Here is a 24,172-nt window from a genome sequence, read left to right on the forward strand (position 1 = left end):
AACGCCCCCAATATTGGACTCATGCAGCCCTTTTCACAAAAAATCGTAAAGGCAAAATTAGTCGTAAGTTGTGACGTCACAATACTTATCTATATTATGACATCATAACTTACTACTAATTTTACACTTATGATTTTTTGTGAAAAGGACCGCAGGTTAATGAACAGAAAACTTATTTACCTACAGTAATCATAAAGTAATCACCACAGAGACGCTCTCACTTAACTGTCGCCATTAGGAGTAGCCACAGTCGGCTCTCGTGTATGATTACAAGCAAGCAACAACTACAGTCTTTAACAACAAAGATTCTATTGTTATTCCTTTACTTATAAAAATAAAATATAAAACTTCTTAGAATGATGCTGAAATATTGCGGATAACGTCGCAATTTCTTTATCTTTCAAGGCATTTCCTATAAGCAGAAAAGTTCATGAAAAAAATAAAAGGTCATCTGAAAATCAATCACGAAATGGTCACCTATATTCATCTTTTCAATGTGGTACCATTTTTTCACCAATATCTAGAAAGACTAATTTACTGCCGATATTTCCGTTCAATGGCCACACTAAGTGCAGATGGCTTTGTCATTTATTTAAGTAAAATACATGTAATCAATACAAGTTTCTAGTTAAATAAGGATTAGTTACAATTACTTATTACATGTATTTTACAAATATTTTTTTATGTGCAGTAATAGTACAACAAAAAATACTATAAATTCAACATCAACCAAAATTTAACAAATCATCATGAAATAAAATGTAACATCTAACAAGAGGCTCCCAGGAGCCTGAATCGCTCACCTGCTTTAATTTTTGCCTTTCAATGGCAATAACTCTAACAATGAGATGTCGACAATTTGACTCAAAGAGGAATTTGGTACAAAATGTAGTACTTATCATAAGGATCTTTTCATCAGTTGAAAAATACTTTTTATCTATTATAATTTTGAAGATCATGACAGAAAACTACTTAAACATCATTATTCCCCTTTCAAGGGCAATAACTCTAACCAGTAGTCCGACAACTTTGATCTCGGCACAATTGAAAGAATTCAGTTAAACCTATCAGTTTGGGAGATATATACAAAAAACTTGTCTGACCCCCCAATGTTCTATTTTTAGAAACGGAGGCCATGTTTTTCGACGGATTAACAATTCCCACATCAGTTCTACGCAATTTCAATTAGTCCAGTAGCGTCAGAGGAGATTTTTTAAAGAAATAATATTAAATATAGCAAAAATCATTGAAAAACTCCAACATGGCCGAACGGATTAAAACGAAAATTTGACCGCATATAGATCTTATCTTGCTGAACACTTTTATCTATGTCTGAATTTTGCTAAACCTGACGGTTTTGGAGATACATGCCAAATTTAGCCTAACGGTTTTGGAGATATATGACAAAAAAAAACTGTCTGACTCCTTTTTAGTGAGTACAGTCATGTTTTTCGACAGACAAAAAATCCCCACATCAGGTCTAGGCAGGAACCCTCAAGGAACATTCAAAACCTCTTTGGTTCCAATTGGTCGAGAAGGGATTTGCTGCGTACAGCTTGATATGACTGCAGAAGTCACTTTATACAGCTCGGGCAAGTACGGACACACAATTCAATCTTAATACAGCTGTGAGGTTTGATTGTGATTAGACATTTGACAAAGGACAAGAATTGGGTTAGAATGGAACAGATCCCTTTTGGCCCCTGATTCCGAAATAGTTCTAGTCACAACCTACAAAATCAATCCCAAGCTTCCTGTGAGGGTAAGGCATTTTGTGGTACAATTTCAAAGAGATCAACCCCCTTTTAGTCAAGTTATCATTAAGAAAATAATTGTTTTTGACCTATTATTCCTAATTATAATACAGGTCAGGTCACATCCCCAAAATAAATTGCAGCCTTCCTTTGGTGATATGACACCTTATTGTACAATATCAAAGAAATCCATTTACTGATGTTGACTTAATGTCCAGCCTTCTGTAAAACACATATTTTTAGACACTTACTGGTCCTTCATTCCTAAACAGTTCCAATCTAATCCCCAAAATCCCAATGTGACCTTAGTGGTATAGATTATTGAGAATATATCATAAACAAACATATGCTTTTACTGGATTTATATAGATATATATTCTATGACATGCATGTTTTTGTCCCTTTTATAATTTGAAACTTTGTTGTGAAATTTTATAAAGATCAACCATTATTGCAAGAAATACAAGATGTTTACAGATGATGACACAGATGATGACAGCAGGCTTTACTGTCAAACTACTACAAGTCCTATAAATAGAATGATCTTACCTAAACAGTATATATACTTATGTAACAGTTTTTGTAAGAATCATGCAAAATCTGAAAAATGTGATACACCCCAAAAAAGTCTATATATTTTTATTTTTGTAATTAAGTTGTTTTATGGGTCTATACTATGAAATGTGTAATAATTCATTCAAATCTGCTTGAGTGTCATTTACAGAGTTTTCTCCCTTAATATTGAAATCTACAGTGCATTCTATATAATTTTTATCTTCTATGAACATAGGTTATATGAAAAACTGAATGTTACTTTAAGTTTACTATGACATATCAAACAAAATATCAAAAATAAAAATATGTAGGCTTTCCAACCATGAATCACCTTTTGCATGATTCTTATGTGGAGTACTACTTAAGTGATTAATAAGCACTATAATAATATGTAAAATGCACTTAACGAATCAAACTATTTGCCAATGTAGGGTTACTAATCAAAACAACAATTGTCATGATTCAAATACATTGTCATATATTTTAAATACATAATTTATACATAATTCATGTTTTGACCACAAGCTATCAACAAAAATTTCATGGTAAAACTTATACTGTAACACTTGAGAGAAGAATCCAAAAATCGTCACAATAATACAATTTAATGATAAAAAAAAAAAAACAAAAAAAACAAAAAAAAAGAATGAACAATATGGAGAATAAACTATAGTATTTTTGTGGAAATTGTGAAGTGATAATTTACCTAACAGAACATAAGATAATATAAAATCAGTTTGTTTTAGCCAGATCCAACTGTTATTGTCAACAAAAATCAATGATAGATTGTTTCACATTTGAATAAATAAATTTAAGAGAAACACATACATATTTTGTTGTTAAAAATTGGAAAAAAAAAGGATTTTGTATTCAACATTTGTTTCATATTTAATTATTTTCAATTTTATGCATATTATGTAAAACAGAAAACAAATTAAGTTCATACACAAATGAAAAAAAAAGTAAAACATTTTTAAAAAGTATTTTTTTTTGCAATGTATTCATCAACTGCTACATCCTACAAACACAATTCATTCATTCCAGCTCAGGAAATCTGACACAGGATATACATATACATCAACACAAAAAGTTTACAGCTAAATACATTACTTGATAAAAATAAAGAATAAATCAAAATAAAACTGTATAGCTAACATGTAAATGATGTTACAGGTTAGGCCATCCAAATTGTTTATTTGTTAATCAGCCCGATTGCAAGCAAACTGAAAGTTCAACAAAATATTTTCTCACTGTTTTCTTCTGCATCCAAACTTCACTCTATATTAATATGGCGACAAACCCATGTATGTTACCTTCATTAAACAATATTTAAAAATCAAACTGGATAAATATCTATTATTGTCACAGCAGTAAAATGGTTTTAATGTCAACCAAAATTTTGTTAAAACACAAGTGAAACATTGCTCACTGTCACCATTTTTTCAATTCTCACTGTCACCATTTTTTCTTTGCTTGCTGTCACCATATTTTCTTTGTTGAGTCAAAAGACTTAAATTTATTGTGGCTTAGATAACAGATGAAGTACACTTTCTGAAAATTAACACAGATTAAAGTTTTACAATCACCGATTTTAACATAAACCTCATTCAGTTTAAAAATTCACTTTGAATTCCATTAAACATCAACAGACGAACAAACAACCTATAAATAGTTTACATAAGGCTCTTAGTTCCTCAACAATTTACATAAGGCTCTTAGTTCCTCAACAATTTACATAAGGCTCTTAGTTCTTCAACAATTTAAAAAATCTGAGATTTTGTCTAACAAAAAAAAAAAGAATTCTAAGCAAGCATATTCATTATGATTATATTTTTTGTTATACACCTGTAATATGAAAAACACATCAAACAATTCAAACCATGGTGAAACCTGTGTAAATATAGGCCTGAATACCTGTCAACCTGTCTAAAGTAAACTATTGGAAACCTGCCTTAATTAAGCATTAAGATTTAGGATATGTTTATGCAGAACAGAGCTATGTGAGCTCAAATGACGACTTTGTTGATAATTTCTACACCAGTGGGAATATGCAAGACTTCCTAAAACACCCACTCTCTCCTGCCTTAAAAGTTCAAACAATCACTTCTGAATTATGTATATCATTTTTGTCAGAATGATTTTGAGCTTTCATATTTCAGACCACTACATATATTGGATATTACTGACACTCAATCCCTATAAACTGGATACCTGTCTCAACCCAAGGCTTTATTAAACCAGTCAAATCCTGCATCAACAACTCACTGGTTTTCATAAAAAAATATATCATACTTATTAAGCAGATGAAAAAAAAATGTTACTGCAGTGCGTTTCTATTTTCAAAGATTAACTTGAAATCAAAACTCAGCCTTGTAATTCTGTATCATAGATATCATTTTAGCTAACCATGAACTCTCATCACCATTCTGTGAACACCATTCTGTGGAGTAGGGGTTATAGCCTCTGCTTAAAATACAGAAGGTTGGAAGTTCGAACCTTGCCAGAACGTCCAATAATTGTTAATCTTCGGCCCTTGGTAAAAAAGTCATTATCATACAGTAATTACTTTCATACTGAGAATGAGAAAAATTATTCCCAATCTGCATGACCAGTTTACAGGAAGTACTAATCTAGTGGTCACTGCTTTTATAACTTGTGTCTTTGGTTCAGATAATAATACAAGTTAAGCCTGGTTATATGAATACAGAGGTAAAATTATAATGTCAGTACCAAAATGTGTTAGATTACATAAGTATAGATGTAAAATGATAATGTCAGTACCAAAATGTGTCATATTACACATTTGTCAACAATTATCAGGTGTCACATAAGACTGGACCATCTAACCTCTCTCTGGAATACTCTTATGTCCAGTCACAAATGTAGCCATGACATTTATTTGGGAACTGTTGTACCCTGACACCACTGGGAACAGTGGTTCCTCGAAGTTTACATCAGATACCACACACAGTCGATGGCCATCCTCACTGTTAAATATCTCCCAAGTACCAGCATCAGTATTCAACAGGAATCCAAACATTACTTGACATTCTTTATCAACCTCATTCTTTACAAGATTCTTGTGGAGGAGAACTCGACGATCACGCACAACATGGATACAGATTGAGTCACATGCTGGGTGGTGAGCTCCAATCATAGACCAGGCAAAAGGTTGACCCTCAATGTATTTCTTGTTGTCGATGGAAGAACCTCGAGCAATACCAATCTCAAAGGCAATGTTATTTTGTTGTAACTGGGCAACAACCTTCATTTCTAGGATAACCTCATAGAAATATATCCCAGGTTTAGTGAAAACATGGGTACCTCTGGCTCCTTTGAATTTTCTGTGCCTGTTAAAAGAATATTCCTGGTATATTACAATAGTTTGCCAAAAAACTCTTTAGAATGGATACTTGATCTATGAACTGAATGTCAAGAAGGAAACTAAATTCTAATGCAACAGTAGTTGGAATTTCCTTGGATTACACCAAACATTTTAAGATGTCAATTCCACAATTGACTACATGTTTCAAATTTTTTTTAATGCATGATCAGATTTTTTCTTACAGATGTTTAATTGTTATTACACAGATATATTTGATGGTTGCATTAGAAATTATCTCTTTTTTTTTTTTTTAGGGAAATAATTAAATTTCTAATAAGCCTTCTGATTGGTTGCTTCTGTTTGGGCAACCTAGGTCTTTTATTTGTATGTACTATCTTAATACTGTGAAATAATGACAAGAATTTTTATTCAGTCAACATTTTAAATAATCCCCAACTTTTTTACAGTTTAATTAAAAGATTAAGAGTATATTGGATTGTATAGAATAAGATATAAAATTCTAAGAAAAAAATGTCCAAATTATGGTTGCATAATCAACTTTGGGACTATCTTAAGATTCATAAACTGCTCCAAAGTTGGAAGGTCAAAAATTTATACCAATCCTGAAATAAACATGCGAGATAAAAAAAAAAAATAAACACGAAAAGCGGTTTTGATTCTATTGACCTCTGACCTAGAAAATCAATATAGATTCCCTTTAAGTATGTACCAAATATGTTGTCTAATTCTGTTACTAAATGACCAATAAATGGTGACTACACACATATCAAGCTAAATGCATTTCCAAAGTCTGGTATATAGTGTGGAATGAGTGTCATAATTCAACATTAATGCAATTTCATATATATATATATTTATGTGTATGAATTATTAATCATGTATGTGCATATTTTTATTTATGCAATCGCATAATTTATTCCACATATGCGCCACTGTATTTATGAAATCATATGCAGAATTAATAAGGCATTTGCATAAGTAGAATTACGCATATGCAAAATAAATTACGTGATTGAATAAATAGAGTTATACATATGCAGAAATGATTATGTAATTGCATAAATAGAACTATGCATATACAGAATAATTATGCAACTGTATAGATAGAATTACGTAATAGCATTAATATTAAATTATGAACACATTTTGCGCCATACTGGTATTAGTTGATGTGTATTGTTACTCCATTGAATTTTCCCAAACTTGAAACTCCTTCTTCACTGATTCTACCTTTTAGGGTTTGATACTGGTGATCTCTGTACAACAGCCTGCCTTCCCCCTTTTTTTCAAAGAACCTACCTGTTAGGGTTTGATACTGATGATCTCTGTACAGCAGCCTGCCCCTCCCCCTTTTTTTCACTGATCCTACCTGTTAGAGTTTGATACTGATGATCTCTGTACAACAGCTCGCCTTCCCCCTTTTTTTCAAAGAACCTACCTGTTAGGGTTTGATACTGATGATCTCTGTACAGCAGCCTGCCCTTCCCCCTTTTTTTCACAGAACCTACCTGTTAGGGTTTGAGATTGATGATCTCTATACAGCAGCCTGCCCGTCTCCCTTTTTTTTCAAAGAAGCTATTTGTTAGGGTTTGATACTGATGATCTCTATACAACAGCCTGCCCCTCCCCCTTGTTTTCACAGAACCTACCTGTTAGGGTTTGATACTGATGATCTCTGTACAACAGTCTACCCTCCCCCTTTTTTTCACAGAACCTACCAGTTAAGGTTTGATACTGATGATCTCTGTACAGCAGCCTGCCCTTTCCCCTTTTTTTCACAGAACCTACCAGTTAAGGTTTGATACTGATGATCTCTGTACAACAGCCTGCCCCTCCCCCTTTTTTCATAAAACCTACCTGTTAGGGTTTGATACTAATGATCTCTGTACAACAGTCTACCCTCCCCCTTTTTTCGCAGAACCTACCTGTTAAGGTTTGATACTGATGATCTCTGTACAACAGCCTGCCCCTCCCCGCTTTTTTCACAGAACCTACCTGTTAGGGTTTGATATTGATGATCTCTGTACAGTAGCCTGCCCTTCCCCCTTTTTTTCACAGAACCTACCTGTTATGGGTTTGATACTGATGATCTCTGTACAGTAGCCTGCCCCTCCCCCTTTTTTCACAGAACCTACCTGTTATGGGTTTGATACTGATGATCTCTGTACAGTAGCCTGCCCCTCCCCCTTTTTTCACAGAACCTACCTGTTAGGGTTTGATACTGATGATCTCTGTACAGTAGCCTGCCCCTCCCCCTTTTTTCACAGAACCTACCTGTTAGGGTTTGATACTGATGATCTCTGTACAGTAGCCTGCCCCTCCCCCTTTTTTCACAGAACCTACCTGTTAGGGTTTGATACTGATGATCTCTGTACAGTAGCCTGCCCCTCCCCCTTTTTTCACAGAACCTACCTGTTATGGGTTTGATACTGATGATCTCTGTACAGTAGCCTGCCCCTCCCCCTTTTTTCACAGAACCTACCTGTTAGGGTTTGATACTGATGATCTCTGTACAGTAGCTTGCTGAATGTTAACAAATGTTGATCCATCATTAGTCACTGTTACTTCTTTATGAGCTGAACTGTTGTCCAATAAGAATCTCATGCCTGTGGAAAAAAAATTGTATCAAGAGAAAACCATTTCTTACTTTTAGGCTTTTCCTACTTTATCCATGTGAGATTTTATTATCTTATTCATGTCGGAAATAAAATGTCAGAATTAAACACTGTATAATGTCTTGTAAATACAAAGAAATAGCTGCTATCAGGACTTTTCAAATTGGCTCACTTACCACAAATTTAATTTTAAAGGTAGAAAAAGAATTAACATTGCCAGAAAATATAAGACTATGAAATATCAGACCTCCTCTGGTAACATTTCAATGTTCTCCAACTCAGTAAAGCCTCATTCAAGAACTTTCAATCTTACATGGATGTTTGATATTTCTCTGATGTGCACTCTCTGTCATGTAATATTCTTACCATTACATCTTTATTTAATGATTGGTAGTATCTATTCATTGAGTTCATTGAGAATTTCAGTAAAATATGGATAGGATACATTTCAAGTCCAGGTCGTGACCCTGCTTCTTAATTTTAATACATGATTTCTGTTATTCATGGTTGAATAGCCCACATATTTTAATTTTGATATTTTGTTTAAAAAGCTTAAGTAAACAGACGACAACATGTGGCTTTTCATATAACCAGTGTTCATTCAAGATATAAATTATACAGAATGTACAGTAGAATTCAAATTAACATAAATAACTCTGTAAATGACACTAAAATACAACAGAAACTGTTGGATTTTCAATGTGGATTATCTCCTATGAGCAGACAAATTTGGATGAATGATTATACATTTCATAATAAAGACCTATAAAGCAACTTACATTCCTTGAGATGTTTCTGTTTCCCACAAACATGATACCCAAACGCACGATAAATGCTCACATAACGCACGATAAATGAACGCTTCTATCGTGCGTTCAAACGAATGCTCCTATCATGCCTTTAAATGCACAATAAATGAATGCTCCCAGCATGCGTTTAAATGCACGATAAATGAGCGCTTCTAGCGTGTGTTTTAACGCTCATATCGTGCATTTAACCCACGATTGACGAATGACGAAAAATGATAATATTGACATTATAATGAAGACAGAAAAAATATAAAATAAAACTAATGTAATTATATAAATTAATAATAGCAAAAAATATAAAAATAACAGTTAAATTAAGAAAATAATAAAAGTACAAAAATAAACAAATGCTTCTATCGTGCGTTTAAACAAACGCTCGTATCATACGTTTAAACGGATGCTCCTAGCGTGCGTTTAAACGAACGCTTCTTTCATGCATTTAAATGAACGCAAAACGATGTGTAAACGCACAAATGGGAAATGTGAACATCTCAAGGAGAGTAATAACAAAATTAAAAATGTGTAGCCTTTTTTGGGGATGTATTACAGTTTACAGTATTAGCTTGATTCTTAGAAAGGCTGCTACTTAATATGTGCTATCTTGTTTTAGATAGTTGTTTTTTAATAAACAGGTAAAATAATAAAATGCTTCATGAGACGAAGCTTGATATGACTATAGAGGTCAAAGCCTAAAAAGTTGGGCAGGTATAGACAAAATATTCAAACTTGAAACAGCTCTGAATTAGTATTGTGATAAAAATGTTTGAATAAGCATATGATTCTGATCTGAATGAAAGTCAAGGAACTTTAAAATTCACAATAAGGCATTCCGAGTTTGCAGACGTAGTTGAAAACAAAGAAAAGATGTAAAAAAATAAGAAGCAAATGCCATTATGAATACAGTTCGTTAGTGAAGGTGAAACAACATGGGGAAAACAAAAGATCTGAAGATCAGGGTAAAGAATGGTAGCTAGCAGTAGATTTGAACAAGAGGTTGAAATTTCCTGAAATAGTAAAACAAGAAGGGATATGGTGAATATATCGAAGAGACAACAACCCCACAGGGACTAAATATGTCTTCTAATGACCACTCAAGTGTCATAGTTTTACTTTTCTCTTTCGTCTACCCTGGACTCGATTACGAGCAACTCAGCGGGTGTTTCTAGAAAAGCAGAGGACGCTTCCCCTAACAGTGCACCTGGTCCCTGCTCCCAGTTTTAGTGGAGTCAGAGTTGCCCATTTACATTGTCACTTTGTATTATTTTGGTTATTTGTTGTGTGCGTCTGTTTTCCTTGTCTGGTCTTTGCCCTGGACTACATACTTTTGATTTCCACTAGAATCTTGGTTACCCTCAAACAACAGGTCCGGCGGCAGCTGGATAAAAAAAAACATTATACACAGGTACAGCAAAACGAAACAATACAAACAGAGGCCAGAAATTCCTGATTTGGGACAGGCACAAATAATGAAAAAATATTACATAATTAAACATACCTAAAAATCAGTTCAAAAAGGGCTGAGTTCCTTGTTAAACAGAAAAAAAGAAACTGATTATACATTACACAAACAAAGGTTCAATAGCAGTTAACTGACATACCATTTTCAGACCAGTTCATTTTCAGACCAGTTCATTTTCAGACCAGTTCATTGTACCAACCAATTTTAGGCCAGACATGGCTCTTTTGCAAATGAGATTTAAAAAGAACATTTAATTATCAAGTAAATGGTTCCACAGGAAGATAGATGTAGTTAGACAATGAAGAAGACAAAGTATGATGAAGTTGACAGAATGTAGAGACAAAGGTTGGCAAACATGGAACTGACAGAATGTAGAGACAAAATTGGCAAACATGGAACTGACAGAATGTAGAGACAAAGGTTGGCAAACATGGAACTGACAGAATGTAGAGACAAAATTGGCAAACATGGAACTGACAGAATGTAGAGACAAAGGTTGGCAAACATGGAACTGACAGAATGTAGAGACAAAATTGGCAAACATGGAACTGACAGAATGTAGAGACAAAGGTTGGCAATCATGGAACTGACAGAATGTAGAGACCAAGGTTGGCAAACATGTAACTGACAGAATGTAGAGACAAAAGTAGGCAAACATGGAACTGACAGAATGTAGAGACCAAGGTTGGCAAACATGGAACTGACAGACTGTATAGACAAAAGTTGGCAAACATGGACGTTCCCTGTGAAGAATGGCTGTAGAGGATTTCCTCCACAGTCATTTTGGCAACTGATTTCTGAACTAGGAATGACTGGGTGATTTAGGAAAACAGCAGAATAACAAAGAATAGGCCAAGCTGTGGAAAAGTCCACTTGAGGCTGAATTTGGTTGAAGAGGGACAACAGCCTCAAGAAATCCATCAACAAAGCACAAGATTGATCACTACTGTGGACCCTCATCCTAATAGTGTATGAACAAAGGGTTTACACACATGACAAAGGACGGCTTTGGCTGAGGATATTGAAGGTATTGCAGCAATACCACCAGTGCCTTTTTGTACAAGAAATGAGCACTTTATAGAATATGCTTATTTTTCAACCCATTTTGGCAATTTCGATAAACATGACATAAGAATAAAATTAAGACAATAATTGATAATAAATAATAGATTGTTACAGAATCAAGACTTTTACAAAGATTTCATTCTCTACACTGTCACTAGTTACCAGATAAAAAATATCTACATAACAGAAAGGGGCATATCTAACGCAAAATGTAATAGTTGTGATAGTAAGTTGACATAGGTATGGAATGTTTCATTCAAATCCAACTGGGAGTGTTAGAAGAAAACTTAACAAGTACTGCTTCCTCTTGTTTATATTCCCCTAATAGAGCTTTACTTGTGTATGTACATTCACTTGTTACATGCATGTAACACATTGACAGTTCAAGAAACAGAAACACAGCTCTAGATTTACCTCGCCTTATTCTACCTTTTCTTCTAACTGTCAAATCTCTTATGACACATGCATCAATTTTGAGTGACTAAAACAAAAATGTGGAATATACTGGAACTAAGAGCATATGCTAATTGTGTTGTAATAAATCTGAGGCTTGTTATGTAAGGTTTATTAAGAGACTTTGATAAAAAAAAATACATGTACATACGAATCTAGGCTTCATATGGAATATTAAAAATAGATAAATGTGGCCATGTTAAGATGTTTCAAGGTCACAGTAACACTGGTGTACTACATTCAAACATTCAAGTAATCTATTTGTAGAAATTCAGAAAAAAACAATACAAGGGCTCCCAAGAGCCCGAATTGCTCACCTGGTTAAATGCTTGCCTTTTAAGGGCAATAACTCTAACAAAGAGTTGTCCAAAACTTTTGACTCAGACTTATCATAAGGATCATTTCATCAATTGAAAATTTGTATCTTTCTTTATTGGTTTACAAGATATTGGCTGAAAACAGCTAAAAACATTATATTTTTGCCTTCCAAGGGCAATTACTGTAACAAGGAGTGGCCAGACAATCTTGACTCAAAGTATATTTTAGTAGGCCTTATCATAAGAATCATTTCAGTGATTGAAAGTTTTTTTTTCTTCTACATGTATCATAGTTCTCAAAAAAAAAATCATTAAATAACAAAAATAACATCAATTTTTTCACCTTACACAGGCAATAACTCAAACCAGGAGTTGTCCAGCAACTTTGATCCAACACACACTTTTCCAGGCCATATAATAAGTATCATCTTGGCAAGTGAAAGAAACTGGCTAAATCTAATGGTTTTGGAGATCTATAAAAAAAGCTTGTCTGACCTCTATGTTCTATTTTTAGTAACAGCAGCCGTGTTTTTGCAATGGATCAAAAATGCCCACATCAGTTCTACACTGAGTCTCTAAGGAACATTCATACAAAGATTGGGACAAATAGGTCAAGTAGTTTCACATGAGAAGATTTTTGAAGTAATAATGTTAAAAATAGCCCAAAAAACATCAAAAAGGGCAATAACTCCAACATGGCATAGGTCTCATTAACCACTTCTAACGTTTCCGTTACATTACATGTTAAACAAGTAATTTTCAAAGTTTCACTGTGAATTCTCAGGACAAATGACATCTGAAAGTTGCATACCATTGTGAAGCTTGGAAAATAATGCACTTACAATGCATATTTCTAGATTCAGTGTGTTTTTGGTACTACTAATGGGGTGGCCATTTTACATGAAAGTGGTTAGTGAGGCCTTAAAAACAATTTATGAGTTTTTATGTTTTTCTTTTTTGTTTTACATTTATGAAAGCTTGTGGTATTGTGAGTCTAATAAGACCAAAACTATCAAAATTAGACAGGGGACTACAAAGAAATGGTCATTTCTTATATCATGCTCCTCAGGGATATTTTCCCTAAATTATAAAAAAAAAATGACAATTTTAGCTAACTTGTCACACCAATATGATATCTTTGATAATTGAAGAAGTTGTAGATGTAAATATCATTCATCATTATCAAAAAGGACAGATTCCAACAATTGATATCATGCCTATTTCATCACTGTGTGATTCTCAGTCTGTGCTGTATGACCATTTGAGTACTTTGAATATCCCAAGCAGTGATGTATTTCAGGGATGACATCAAGTTATGAGTCAGTTTTATTAATAAAAATCTTGTTGCTATGTTGTTTTTTTTACAATATTTTGCACAATGTATCTCTTAAACTACATGTATAGCCAGATTACCAATATCACTATACTGATATTATGTGAAAATGGAAATAATGACTAGGAAAGGCAATTTTCATTGAATTATGTATTTCTCTGAAATATGGCATAATTTACCTTGTGGTCTCACTAACCACTTCTAACGTTTCCATTCCTTTACATGTTAAACAAATAATTTTGTTAGTTTTACTGTGAATTCCCAGGCAAATGACATCTTAAAGTTGCATACCATTGCGAAGCTTATAATGCATTTACAATGCATATTTCTAGGTTCAGTGTGTTTTTGGTACTACTGAGGGGGTGTGGCCATTTGACCTGGAAGTGGTTAGTGGGACCTTAACAGATTTACATACAAAGTTAACCACAGACAAATCTGAACACTTTTACTCATGTCAGAATTTGGCTAAACCTAGCGGTTTTGGAGATATATGCAAAAAACTTCTGTCTGACCCCAATGACCAATTTTTAGTACATTTGTAATGGTGGCCATATTCCTCAATGGATAAAAAATCCACACATCAGTTCTATGCAGAACATCCAAAGAAGATTGGGACAAATTGATCAAGCAGTTTCAAAGGAGAAGAAAAATTGTTCACAACGATGGACGATGAATGCCAAGTGATGGCAATAGCTCACATGGCTTTAGGCCAAGTGAGCTAAAAATGCTTTACAGGTTACAGCCTGATAAGACAGCTTACAATTAGATATTTATCGCGTGATAAATGTTTGACCATAATTAAAGTGGTCACATTTAATTTTGGCCGTTATTCCTAAATGGTCAAGTCAAAACTCAAACCAGTCCCAACTTTTGGTGGTTCAAAACCTACAAGTTATCACATAAAATCCATGTGTCTATAGATAAAGACACAAACAAGAGGCTCCAAAGCACCTGGGTCACTCAACAGGCCAGGGTAGGAAACTGACTCAAATTCCAGCCAGTCCTGAATACAATTTTTCAATATACTTACTGTACTTACTACATGGCTATATAAATTTTTGCTAAAATTAGCCCGTCTCGAACTGACGGGCAAGCTACTATTTCTAACTCTGAACAGGCAAAATAAAAATCTGAAGGCCATATCATTTGATCAAGCAGAACAAAAATTATTTAATTATATTTCATTTACAGAGGTCCTTACACCACAGGATATTTTTGTAGGCCTCAACCTACAGATCATTTCAATAACTGAAAATCTTCTTCCTATCTATAACGGTTTTCAATATATTTGCTAAAAACTGTGAAATTGTCATTTAATGCTTTAATAGCTGTCTTTGTAAGAGTCATGCAAACTCTGAAAAATGTGATAAACCCTGAAAAAGGCAACATATTTTTATTTTTGAAATGAAGTTGTTTTATGGGTCTTAATTATAAAATGAGCGATTTTTCATTCCAATCTGTCTGCTCTTAGGAGATAATCAACATTGCAAATCCAATAGATTCTATTGTATTAGAGTATCATTTACAGAGTTATCTCCCTTAACTTTGAAATCTACAGTGCATTCTATATATTTTTTATCTCCTAAGAACACAGGTTATATGAAAACCAAATGTTAATTTCTATTTACTATGGCAACTTAAACAAAATATCGAAAATAAAATTATGCAGGCTTTCACCAATAAATCACATTTTGCATGATTCTTAGCTGGAGTACTACTTCAGTATTCTAAGAACAAGAACTTTCTAACAAGGACTCATCCTACAATTTAAACCCAATGAAAACTTTTGTGATCCATACAAATCATTACTGAAAATTTCTTCTACCTTAAATGGTTTTTGAATATATGAGCTAATAACAGCAAAATGTCATTATTTTGAACTTTCAAGGGCAATAACTTTGATAATGAGTCTTCCCACGCATTTGACCCAATGATGACTATCATAGAGCTTTTCACGTTGAAGAAGAGCACTTTGATTTTTCCATCTTTCATAGATTCTGAGATATAAATTGAAATAAGTGGTTTTACCCCTGTGCTCTATAACCAGACATAGTAGCAATACTTGTTGCTCAAATTCTGTATAATTGCCAAAGGAATGCTGGAGATTAAATTTAAATACAATCCACTGAGTGGTTTCAGAGGAAAGATTTTAAAGAAAAAGTATATGACAACAGAGGATAACAGAGGATATATAAAAGTGATGACAATAGCTCATACAGACTTTTATTCCAGATGAGCTAAAAGGTACATGTACTTTATGTCTTGGATATTTACTTTCAACTGCTACAATATCAGCTTTTTTACCTAAAATCTTGGCTTGGTAGCCCACAGCTAAAATCTTGGCTTGGTAGTCCACAGCTAAAATTTTGGTAACCAACATGTATAGTTCTTTATGATCACTGTAGAAATTTTGGTAGTCTACACTTTATTTTAGGGGCCAATACCTTCAAAATACAACTGATCCCCTCTAAAACTAGATATCACCAGATATATATTGTATGATACTTACTTCTTATAGAAGCAAAAAGTTGAGGGTTGTTGGCTATCACTGAAATTAGAAGACATACATTAACAATTGTAACACTAAAAAGAACAAAAAAACTTTATATATGTTTGCTGCATGTACACATGAACACATGAATTTTGACTTAATAAATACCTACACCTCCTGAAACGTGTAAAATTCCCATTTTAGCATGCATTGTGCGCTTCATGTGCTTGTATCGTGTGCTTCGTGCGCAGGTTTTGTGGAATCGTATAACTGATTATGATTTCATGGCAATCATTCATTAGTGATAATAGATTGTCTTTTGAGAATAAAAATTGAGTATATATTACCCCAATTTTATGAAATTTCAATTTTTTCATACTCCCAGTTGAGTCAAAGTGTTTTCGCAATATACCATGTATAATAAAAATGGACATTTTTCATATCAACAATGCAATGTTTTCTTTTACAGACAAATAAAATGGTATCGCATTAGGTAAAATAGCTAAATTATTTCAAAATAGAGAGCTTTTTGCCAATACTTTATGAAATTTTCGTATTTTTATTCTCCTGAAACAAGGAAAATGTGTTCCCAATGATACATATACAACAGATATGGACATTTTTCATATGAAAATTACTTTCTTTTCATATTTAGACCAATTAGATTGTATCGCATCTATCAAACACACTCTATTGTCTAAAATTTGAGTATATTTCACCCCAATTTTATGAAATTTGAATATATCCTTATTGCAAGACCAGTCAAAATATTTTCGCAATGTACCATGTATAATAAAAATGGACACTTCTGATATCAACAATGCAATGTTTTCTTTTTTAGATAAATAAGATGGTATCGCATTAGCTAAAAAGCTAAATTATTTTTTTTAAAAAGTACTTTTTACCAATACTTTATGAAATTTTGGTATTTTTATTCTCCTGGAACAAGGAAAATGTGTTTCCAATGATACATATACAACAGATATGGACATTTTTCATATGAAAATTACTTTCTTTTCACATTCAGAGCAATTACAAGGTATTGCATAGGTCAAAAGTACTCTTTTTTCTGAAAATTGAGTATATTTGACCCCACTTTTATGAAATTTCAATTTTTCATACTCCCACTCTAGTCAAAATGTTTTCGCAATGTACCATGTATAATAAAAATGGACACTTCTGATATCAACAATGCAATGTTTTCTTTTTTAGAGAAATAAGATGGAACCCCCTAAGGTAAATTAGCTTAATTATTTTTTTTTAAAAAGTACTTTTAATCAATACTTTATGAAATTTTGGTATTTTTATTCTCCTGAAACAAGGAAAATGTGTTCCCAATGACACATATACAACAGATATGGACATTTTTCATATGAAAATTACTTTCTTTTCATATTTAGAGCAATAAGATGGTATCGCATAAACAAAAAAAAAATACTCTTTTATCTTAAAATTGAGTATATTTTACCCCAATTTATTGAAATTTCAAAAGATTTTATCCCAATTTATTGAAATTTCAAAATTGTAATACTAAGAGACCAGTCAAAATGTTTTCCCAATGTACCCTGTATAATAAAAATGGCATTTTTCATATCAGCAATGCAGTATTTTCTTATTTAGACCTATAAAATGATATCCCATTAGTTAAAATAGCTAAATTCTTTCAAAACAGATTGCTTTTTACCGATACTTTATGAAATTTTGGTACTTTTATTCTCCTGGAACAAGGAAAATGTGTTCACTATGATCTATATACATTTAATATGGACATTTTTCACATAAACATTACTTTCTTTTCATATTCAGAGCAATTAGAAGGTATCACGTAAGTCAAAAGTACTCAATTTTTTTTAAAAATTGAGTATATTTTACCCCAATTTTATGAAATTTTAACATTTTCTTATTCCAAGACCATTCAAAATATTTTTGCAATGTACCATTCAATTAAAAAAAAAACTTTCAACATTTTCATACTTCCAGACCATTGACAATGTTTTTGCAATATACCATCAAAATTTAACGTGATTTCATATCAAAATATTTATAGACATTTAGAAATTGTGTATATCAAATGTGTTTATTAAAGCATAATGCACATCAATGTAAAGTTACATGTAAAATGTTAACGATCAACAAAATACCACAAGCACATACACTGTATATCATAAATTACTATTAGTTTTGTTTTGCAAGTTATATTTCAAAATATAACAATTACAGAGAAGAATACTTCCAGCAGACATGCTCATTCGTTTATCATGCTCTGTGCAACATGTCTCATGTGGATTTCGTGTATCGTGTGTGTGTTTCTTGGGATCTTGTTTTGTGTTTCATGGGATCGTGTTTCGTGTACTTCATGTGCGTGGGATTGGGAATGTTACACGTTTCAGGAGGTTTAACATCAGCAAATTAGTACTTTGATGTCTTAATATTTGCAATCATTAAAACGAAGAGTCTACACTTGTAAATTTGTAATGGCAATTAAAGTCTGAAGGATGAACACAAAAAGTAGCTTCATTAGGTAATGTTGCTTGACAGGGAATGAAAAAAACCCATCTCCTGTAACTTAATGTTGCTTGACAGGGAATGAAAAAAACCCATCTCCTGTAACTTACACTGAAGGGGTATTTCAGGAGCCACAAACGGCATGGTTGGTTCAACTACAGCTTCCTTTACTGATGTTTTCTTGTTTAATTCATTAATACCATCTTCACTAATATCCTGGTTTGATTCAGGATCACCTACATTAAAAGTCTGTTTGGCAATGGTCTTATTTTGTAAGGTAAGCTCCAGCTCATACTTGCCCTCAACCATTGGGACATAGGAGATGGAAAATGTTCCATTGTGGATACCATTATCTTTAATTTTTCCATGAAGTCGATCACCTGAAACAAATATACATGTATATACTGATTCAACTAATATCATGCAGTGGGAAAAGATGGTTTTATGTGGGGTTTAAATTTGAAAAACAAATCTGGCTGATTAGTACAAGTTCTCCATAGAATCAACCATATTGAAAATTCAGGGTTCGACACTAACAGTGGTCCGGTAGTCCAGTGCCTATCTAATTTGAGAGAGGACTACCAAGAAATTTTAAATATGATCAACCAGTACTCTACAGTTGGGGCAAAATTTTGAAAGTTTAAATATCTACTCAAATGTTGTATACGCATTTACAAAATATGTGGCATTAATGGTGGGTAATTTTAATCAGTAAACAGTGGAGCTAGTGGTACCCTTTTACTATGGTTCAAATAATGAAATTCCAAGTATATTTTTTTTCTCACAAACAAGAACATAACTTTTTTACTTATAAATTACCTCTTGGGTCAGTGACAATAGCCTGGAAGTGAACACTCTCTGCTGTTGGACAGTGATCAGATGTAAACATCTCTGCTTCAAACACAACAGGCTGCCCAACCTCTGCAGGTTTGATCTGTTTTATCTTAGTGTTTGGTGGAAATATAGAACTGGACCAGATGTGCATTTTCTGAATCAGGGCATTCTGTACAGCATTATTAATACCCTGACTATCCAGGCCAAAGGCAGCCATCTCCCATGGCTCCTTGTCAAATGATTCTACCATTAGATTCTTAAGTCTGTCCGATATTGTTTTGTCAAGCTGTAGAAAAGCTGGAATGTTAGAATGATACACCACCTTCTCTGAGTAAAGAACTGAATGTTCCATGTTGGACTTCAGGTATTTCAAATTGGTTTCTTGGTCATCTAAACTATGGCATTTTTGCTTGACCTGCTTACTTACAACATCTTTCAGACTTTCCTTGGTTCGGTCAATTTGTTGGTGAAGAAGATCAATAACACTATCTATATCATTGTAGACTTGGATGCCTCTAGATTTGATCTCCTCTCTTTCTTGGGAGATTTCATCCATCACTTTACCAATGGTTGTGGACTGTTCTTTTACAGTAGAAATCATTGTGTTGATATCTAATCTCCTAGCTTCAGCCACAGTGCCTACCTCCACCAAATCATGACCTTCGTGGTATTTGTGATTGACCACTGCACAGGTTACACAAATTGGTTTCTGACATTCCGGTTTCTTGCAATATAATTCAAGTTGTTTTCCTGGATGAAGTTGGCATGTCTGTGGATGGCAGAAAGCATTAAAATCATTTGAATCCCTTAATTCTTCAAGTGATATGATTTTATGGTCTTTGGTCATGGTGGTACGTCTGTGTGCAGAGACACAATCAGCACACAAGAACTCACCGCAGGGTTGGCATCTGTGAGTGGCAACATACTCCTCCTCACAACCTTTTCCTTCACAGGCAACTGTTGGAGACTTTTTTACAACAACAAAATCTGACAAATCTTTAGTGGTGTTATCTGTAGGGAAGGAAATAGACTGGTGCTCTGTTCTACAAATGGGGCATGGAAGTATGCCATCTTTTTCTATCTTTGGTATGCATGTCTCACATAGAAGATGAAGACAAGGTAATACCTTAGTATGGGTCTCGTCATGGAAGTCTTCAAGACAAACTGGACATTGTAACAACTGTTTGTGTATTTCTTCTAAGCTCTCTGTGTCCATATTCAATCAGAAACTATAGTTATTCTGTAAATAATAAAAAAAAAATATAACTTTAAATGAAAATAAATGAAAAAAAAATGTTGAATATATTCATCAGTGTCAAACACGCTCACTGACTATTAAGTTTGGCAGACAGATTGAGGAATTTGTCCCTTTAATGAATATACCTTACATTAAAGCAGACAGGCATCCTATTCAAGTAATAAAATCACAAATATACATGTACCTAAGCAATTGGTACACAAAGTAAAGGACTGGAATAGTTAGCTCAATTTAAGTACATTGCGTGTCAATTATGACAATAATAATACAATTTCTAAAATTGTGAAGCAAAGATTGGATGCAGACCAAGGCATATTTAAAGTTATTGTACAAATAAATTCTCCCAAGGTTTCCAAGCTTTAAAGATGCAAATGCATGAAATTTGGCAAAAGTGTAAAAAAAACAATGGATCAAAGAAAAATATGTGAGACTAGACAGGCCTGTTCTCTTCATAACAGGATTTCAATGATAATGAAACAAACACATTGGTGCATCCAGAAATAGGGATGGGATGGAAAGTTTGACCCCCTTTTTCTTTGGATAGTATGTAAATCTTTGGGACAAAAACTGACCAAATTAGCCTTCCAAAATCTCTACACTGATCCACATGTAGCCAATACATCATTGAAAATAAAATAAATATTTCCATATATAAAGAAAACCATGATTGAAACAACTACCACTGACCTGACAATGAGCAACATTTTATTCTCTACATGTATATAGGTGAATTTCAAGTAAATTATCTTAGTTTCACTTTCATTTTCCTGAGTTTGATAACTATTATAGTATTATAAATATTTCAGTAAAGTTGGATATATAATAAAGATGATAAATATCTAATCAGATTTAACCATGAACATTTAAATTTTGATGTATCACTCTTTATTTTGGGTATGGAAAACTATATACAAATGTAAGCAGCATACATAATATTGATCCAATTGAATCAGATTAAAATCCAATGGATACAGTTAGAGTGTAAAAACGTCAAAGTATATCGAATAAATGAAGAAACTGTGAGTGTGAGAACGATTAAGAAGGAAAAATATTTCTAAAAGATTACAAAACCAATCATAAATCTTTACCAGGAAAAGTTTCGTTTTTGTTGTCTACAAGGAAAATTGTTTTTAAAAATAGAATATTATAAAAGGGTGATAAAAAGCATCGTCATTTCGCCCCAACGATTACTCGACCTAAAAAAAAAATACAGTAAATCTCGAAAACCCGTAGCTTATAATAAGAACATTGAAAATTTTAATGAGTAAGTCGTTCATTCATTCGTTCATTCATGATTTTTTATTATTACAAATTTACACTCTAACGATCCACGAGTCCATGATGACGACCATAAAACTTCTGTAGTGTTGACTTAAATCTTGTAGCAACATAATCCTTTTCCAGAAGCCTATTTGTTAGAATTTAGCGCGATACAAAAAGTCTGCGTAGTTACGACAAACTGGCATAACGTATGAGTTGTAATATGAACACTCCATATGCAGGTGCTGAAAGGATGTTGCCATAGATGAAAGGAAAGTTGACAATTCTAAATGAAAAGTCATCACGTTTGTCGTAAAGTTTGGTCAATAGTTTTCCTTTACCATCGATTTTTAAGTGTAGGTCAAGATATGAGGCTGACTTCACAGTGTCTGTAGTATCCTTTTTCTCAAGTTCTTTGGGGTAGATGCGATGTATCAAATCCCCGAAATTGGGATTGTTTAAAGATAATATGTCACCTATATAATGGAAACTGAGATTAAAAGATCTTTCTAAACGATATTCTTTCTTTCTGATCAGATCAGCTATAAAAAGTGTAAAAAAATCACTTTTCAAGGGCAATAATCAGTCATCTACTTTTTGTAATATTGGCCATGTTTTTCGACGGATCAAAAATCGCCATATCAGTTCTACATGTATGCAGAGTACCCCAAGGAACATTCATACCAAGTTTGGTTCCAATTGGTCAAATAGTGTCAACCGAAAAGATTTTTTTTAAAAAGTTGTTAATGACGACGACGAAGACGACGACGAAGACGACGGACGCCAAGTGATGGCCATAGCTGAAATAGGCTTCGTCCAGATGAGCTAAAAAGGGCACAGACTGAGCTCTAGGTTTTTTTTATAACCATAGGAGATCGTTCTGTAGCTAGAATGGAGATGGACGGAATGGATAAAATAGCATTCTGAAATGTTATGGAGACAAGTAAACAAATGAATCTGGACCGGGGAGTTCCGGAACATTTTCTAATTGTAATTTTAATGTTAAGCTAAAGTGTAAGCTTTTTATTTGTTTCTTTCAAGATACCTTTTGATAAGGGTTTGTGTATGAGTCAGGCATTTTTCTACAAAAAAAAAAACCAAAAAAAAATTGAGTACGGCCTCAGTTCTATGCAGGATATCCCAAAGAATATTCACACTCGTATGGCAAGCCAAAGTGGACAAAATGCCTATTTATTAATATTTATAAATAATTATAAATATTTGTAACTCATTTATAAATATTTATAATTGGCATATTTATAAATATTTATAATTGAATTATAAATATTAATAAATTATTTATAAATATTATATTCAATTATAAAAATTTATAAATATGGCAATTTTAAATATTTATAAATGAATTATAAATATTTATAAATGAATTATAAATATTAATAAATGAATTATAGATATTTATAAATCAATTATAAATATTTATAATTCAATCCAAAGTGGACAAAAATGCCTATTTATAATTGAATTATAATTATTTATAAATTCAAGACAATTACAAATATTTATAATTCATTTATAAGTATTTATAATTATTTATAAATATTTATAATTATTCATAAATACTTATAAATAGGCATTTTTGTCCACTATGGTTTGCCATACACTCGGATATAACCCACTGCCACTGTCTAAATCAACTATTAGGTAAAAAAATAATATTTCTACGCTTGTAACATAGTCTATGGTTTACTGTAATTATAATTTGATGCCTGGAATGTTGTTACGGTGTTGAGGTGGAGCTTTACCGTGCATTTTCATTGTAGTTTTTGCACTGTTTGTGGCCCCTCCCACCAATAGTTTGCTAGTACTCGATTTGACCTAGTCTGTCACTATTGCACTTTATCTACAATACATACTTTGCAGCCGGTGGCCGACCCAAAAAGGGCGGGTTCACATGTCTTCCAAGGTTTTTAGCTGAAGATGACGTTTGTCGAAAGTTTAAAATGTCAATTTCAAGGCATAAAACACCTGCAAATGCCTATTTGGCTTCAATATGGGTAAGAGTTGGCACTATTGGTTTCAAGCCCCCTTTGTTGGAGAATTGGTATTAATTTTGGGCAAAATTTGGGCTAAAATAAGGGAATAATAGCAAGGAACCTC

At 33.1% G+C, this 24,172-nt stretch overlaps 1 protein-coding gene across 4 annotated transcripts; it reads right to left on the reverse strand.

The window, feature by feature from the left end:
• Nucleotides 1-574: 574 nt before the first annotated feature.
• Nucleotides 575-21,969, reverse strand: LOC148603816 (E3 ubiquitin-protein ligase TRIM45-like). Of its 4 annotated transcripts, none has more exons than XM_088552119.1 (6): nt 21,883-21,969; nt 19,522-20,776; nt 18,813-19,082; nt 16,216-16,254; nt 8,138-8,261; nt 575-5,659 (listed from the first exon to the last, which is right to left on the reverse strand). In XM_088552119.1, the coding sequence occupies exons 2-6, from the start codon at nt 20,750-20,752 to the stop codon at nt 5,152-5,154; spliced, it is 2,172 nt and encodes a 723-aa protein (XP_088408245.1). In that variant the 5' UTR covers nt 20,753-20,776; nt 21,883-21,969; the 3' UTR covers nt 575-5,151. The 4 variants fall into 4 exon arrangements, with proteins under 4 accessions (XP_088408245.1, XP_088408246.1, XP_088408247.1 ...); XM_088552120.1 differs by having other exon boundaries at nt 21,866-21,940; XM_088552121.1 differs by lacking the exon at nt 21,883-21,969 and adding an exon at nt 21,724-21,772.
• Nucleotides 21,970-24,172: the final 2,203 nt, after the last annotated feature.

The sequence above is a fragment of the Perna viridis genome, chromosome 11 (genome assembly GCF_037379345.1).
Source record: "Perna viridis isolate PV_CMFRI_1.1 ecotype Kerala chromosome 11, ASM3737934v1, whole genome shotgun sequence".
NCBI classification, from domain to species: domain Eukaryota; kingdom Metazoa; phylum Mollusca; class Bivalvia; order Mytilida; family Mytilidae; genus Perna; species Perna viridis.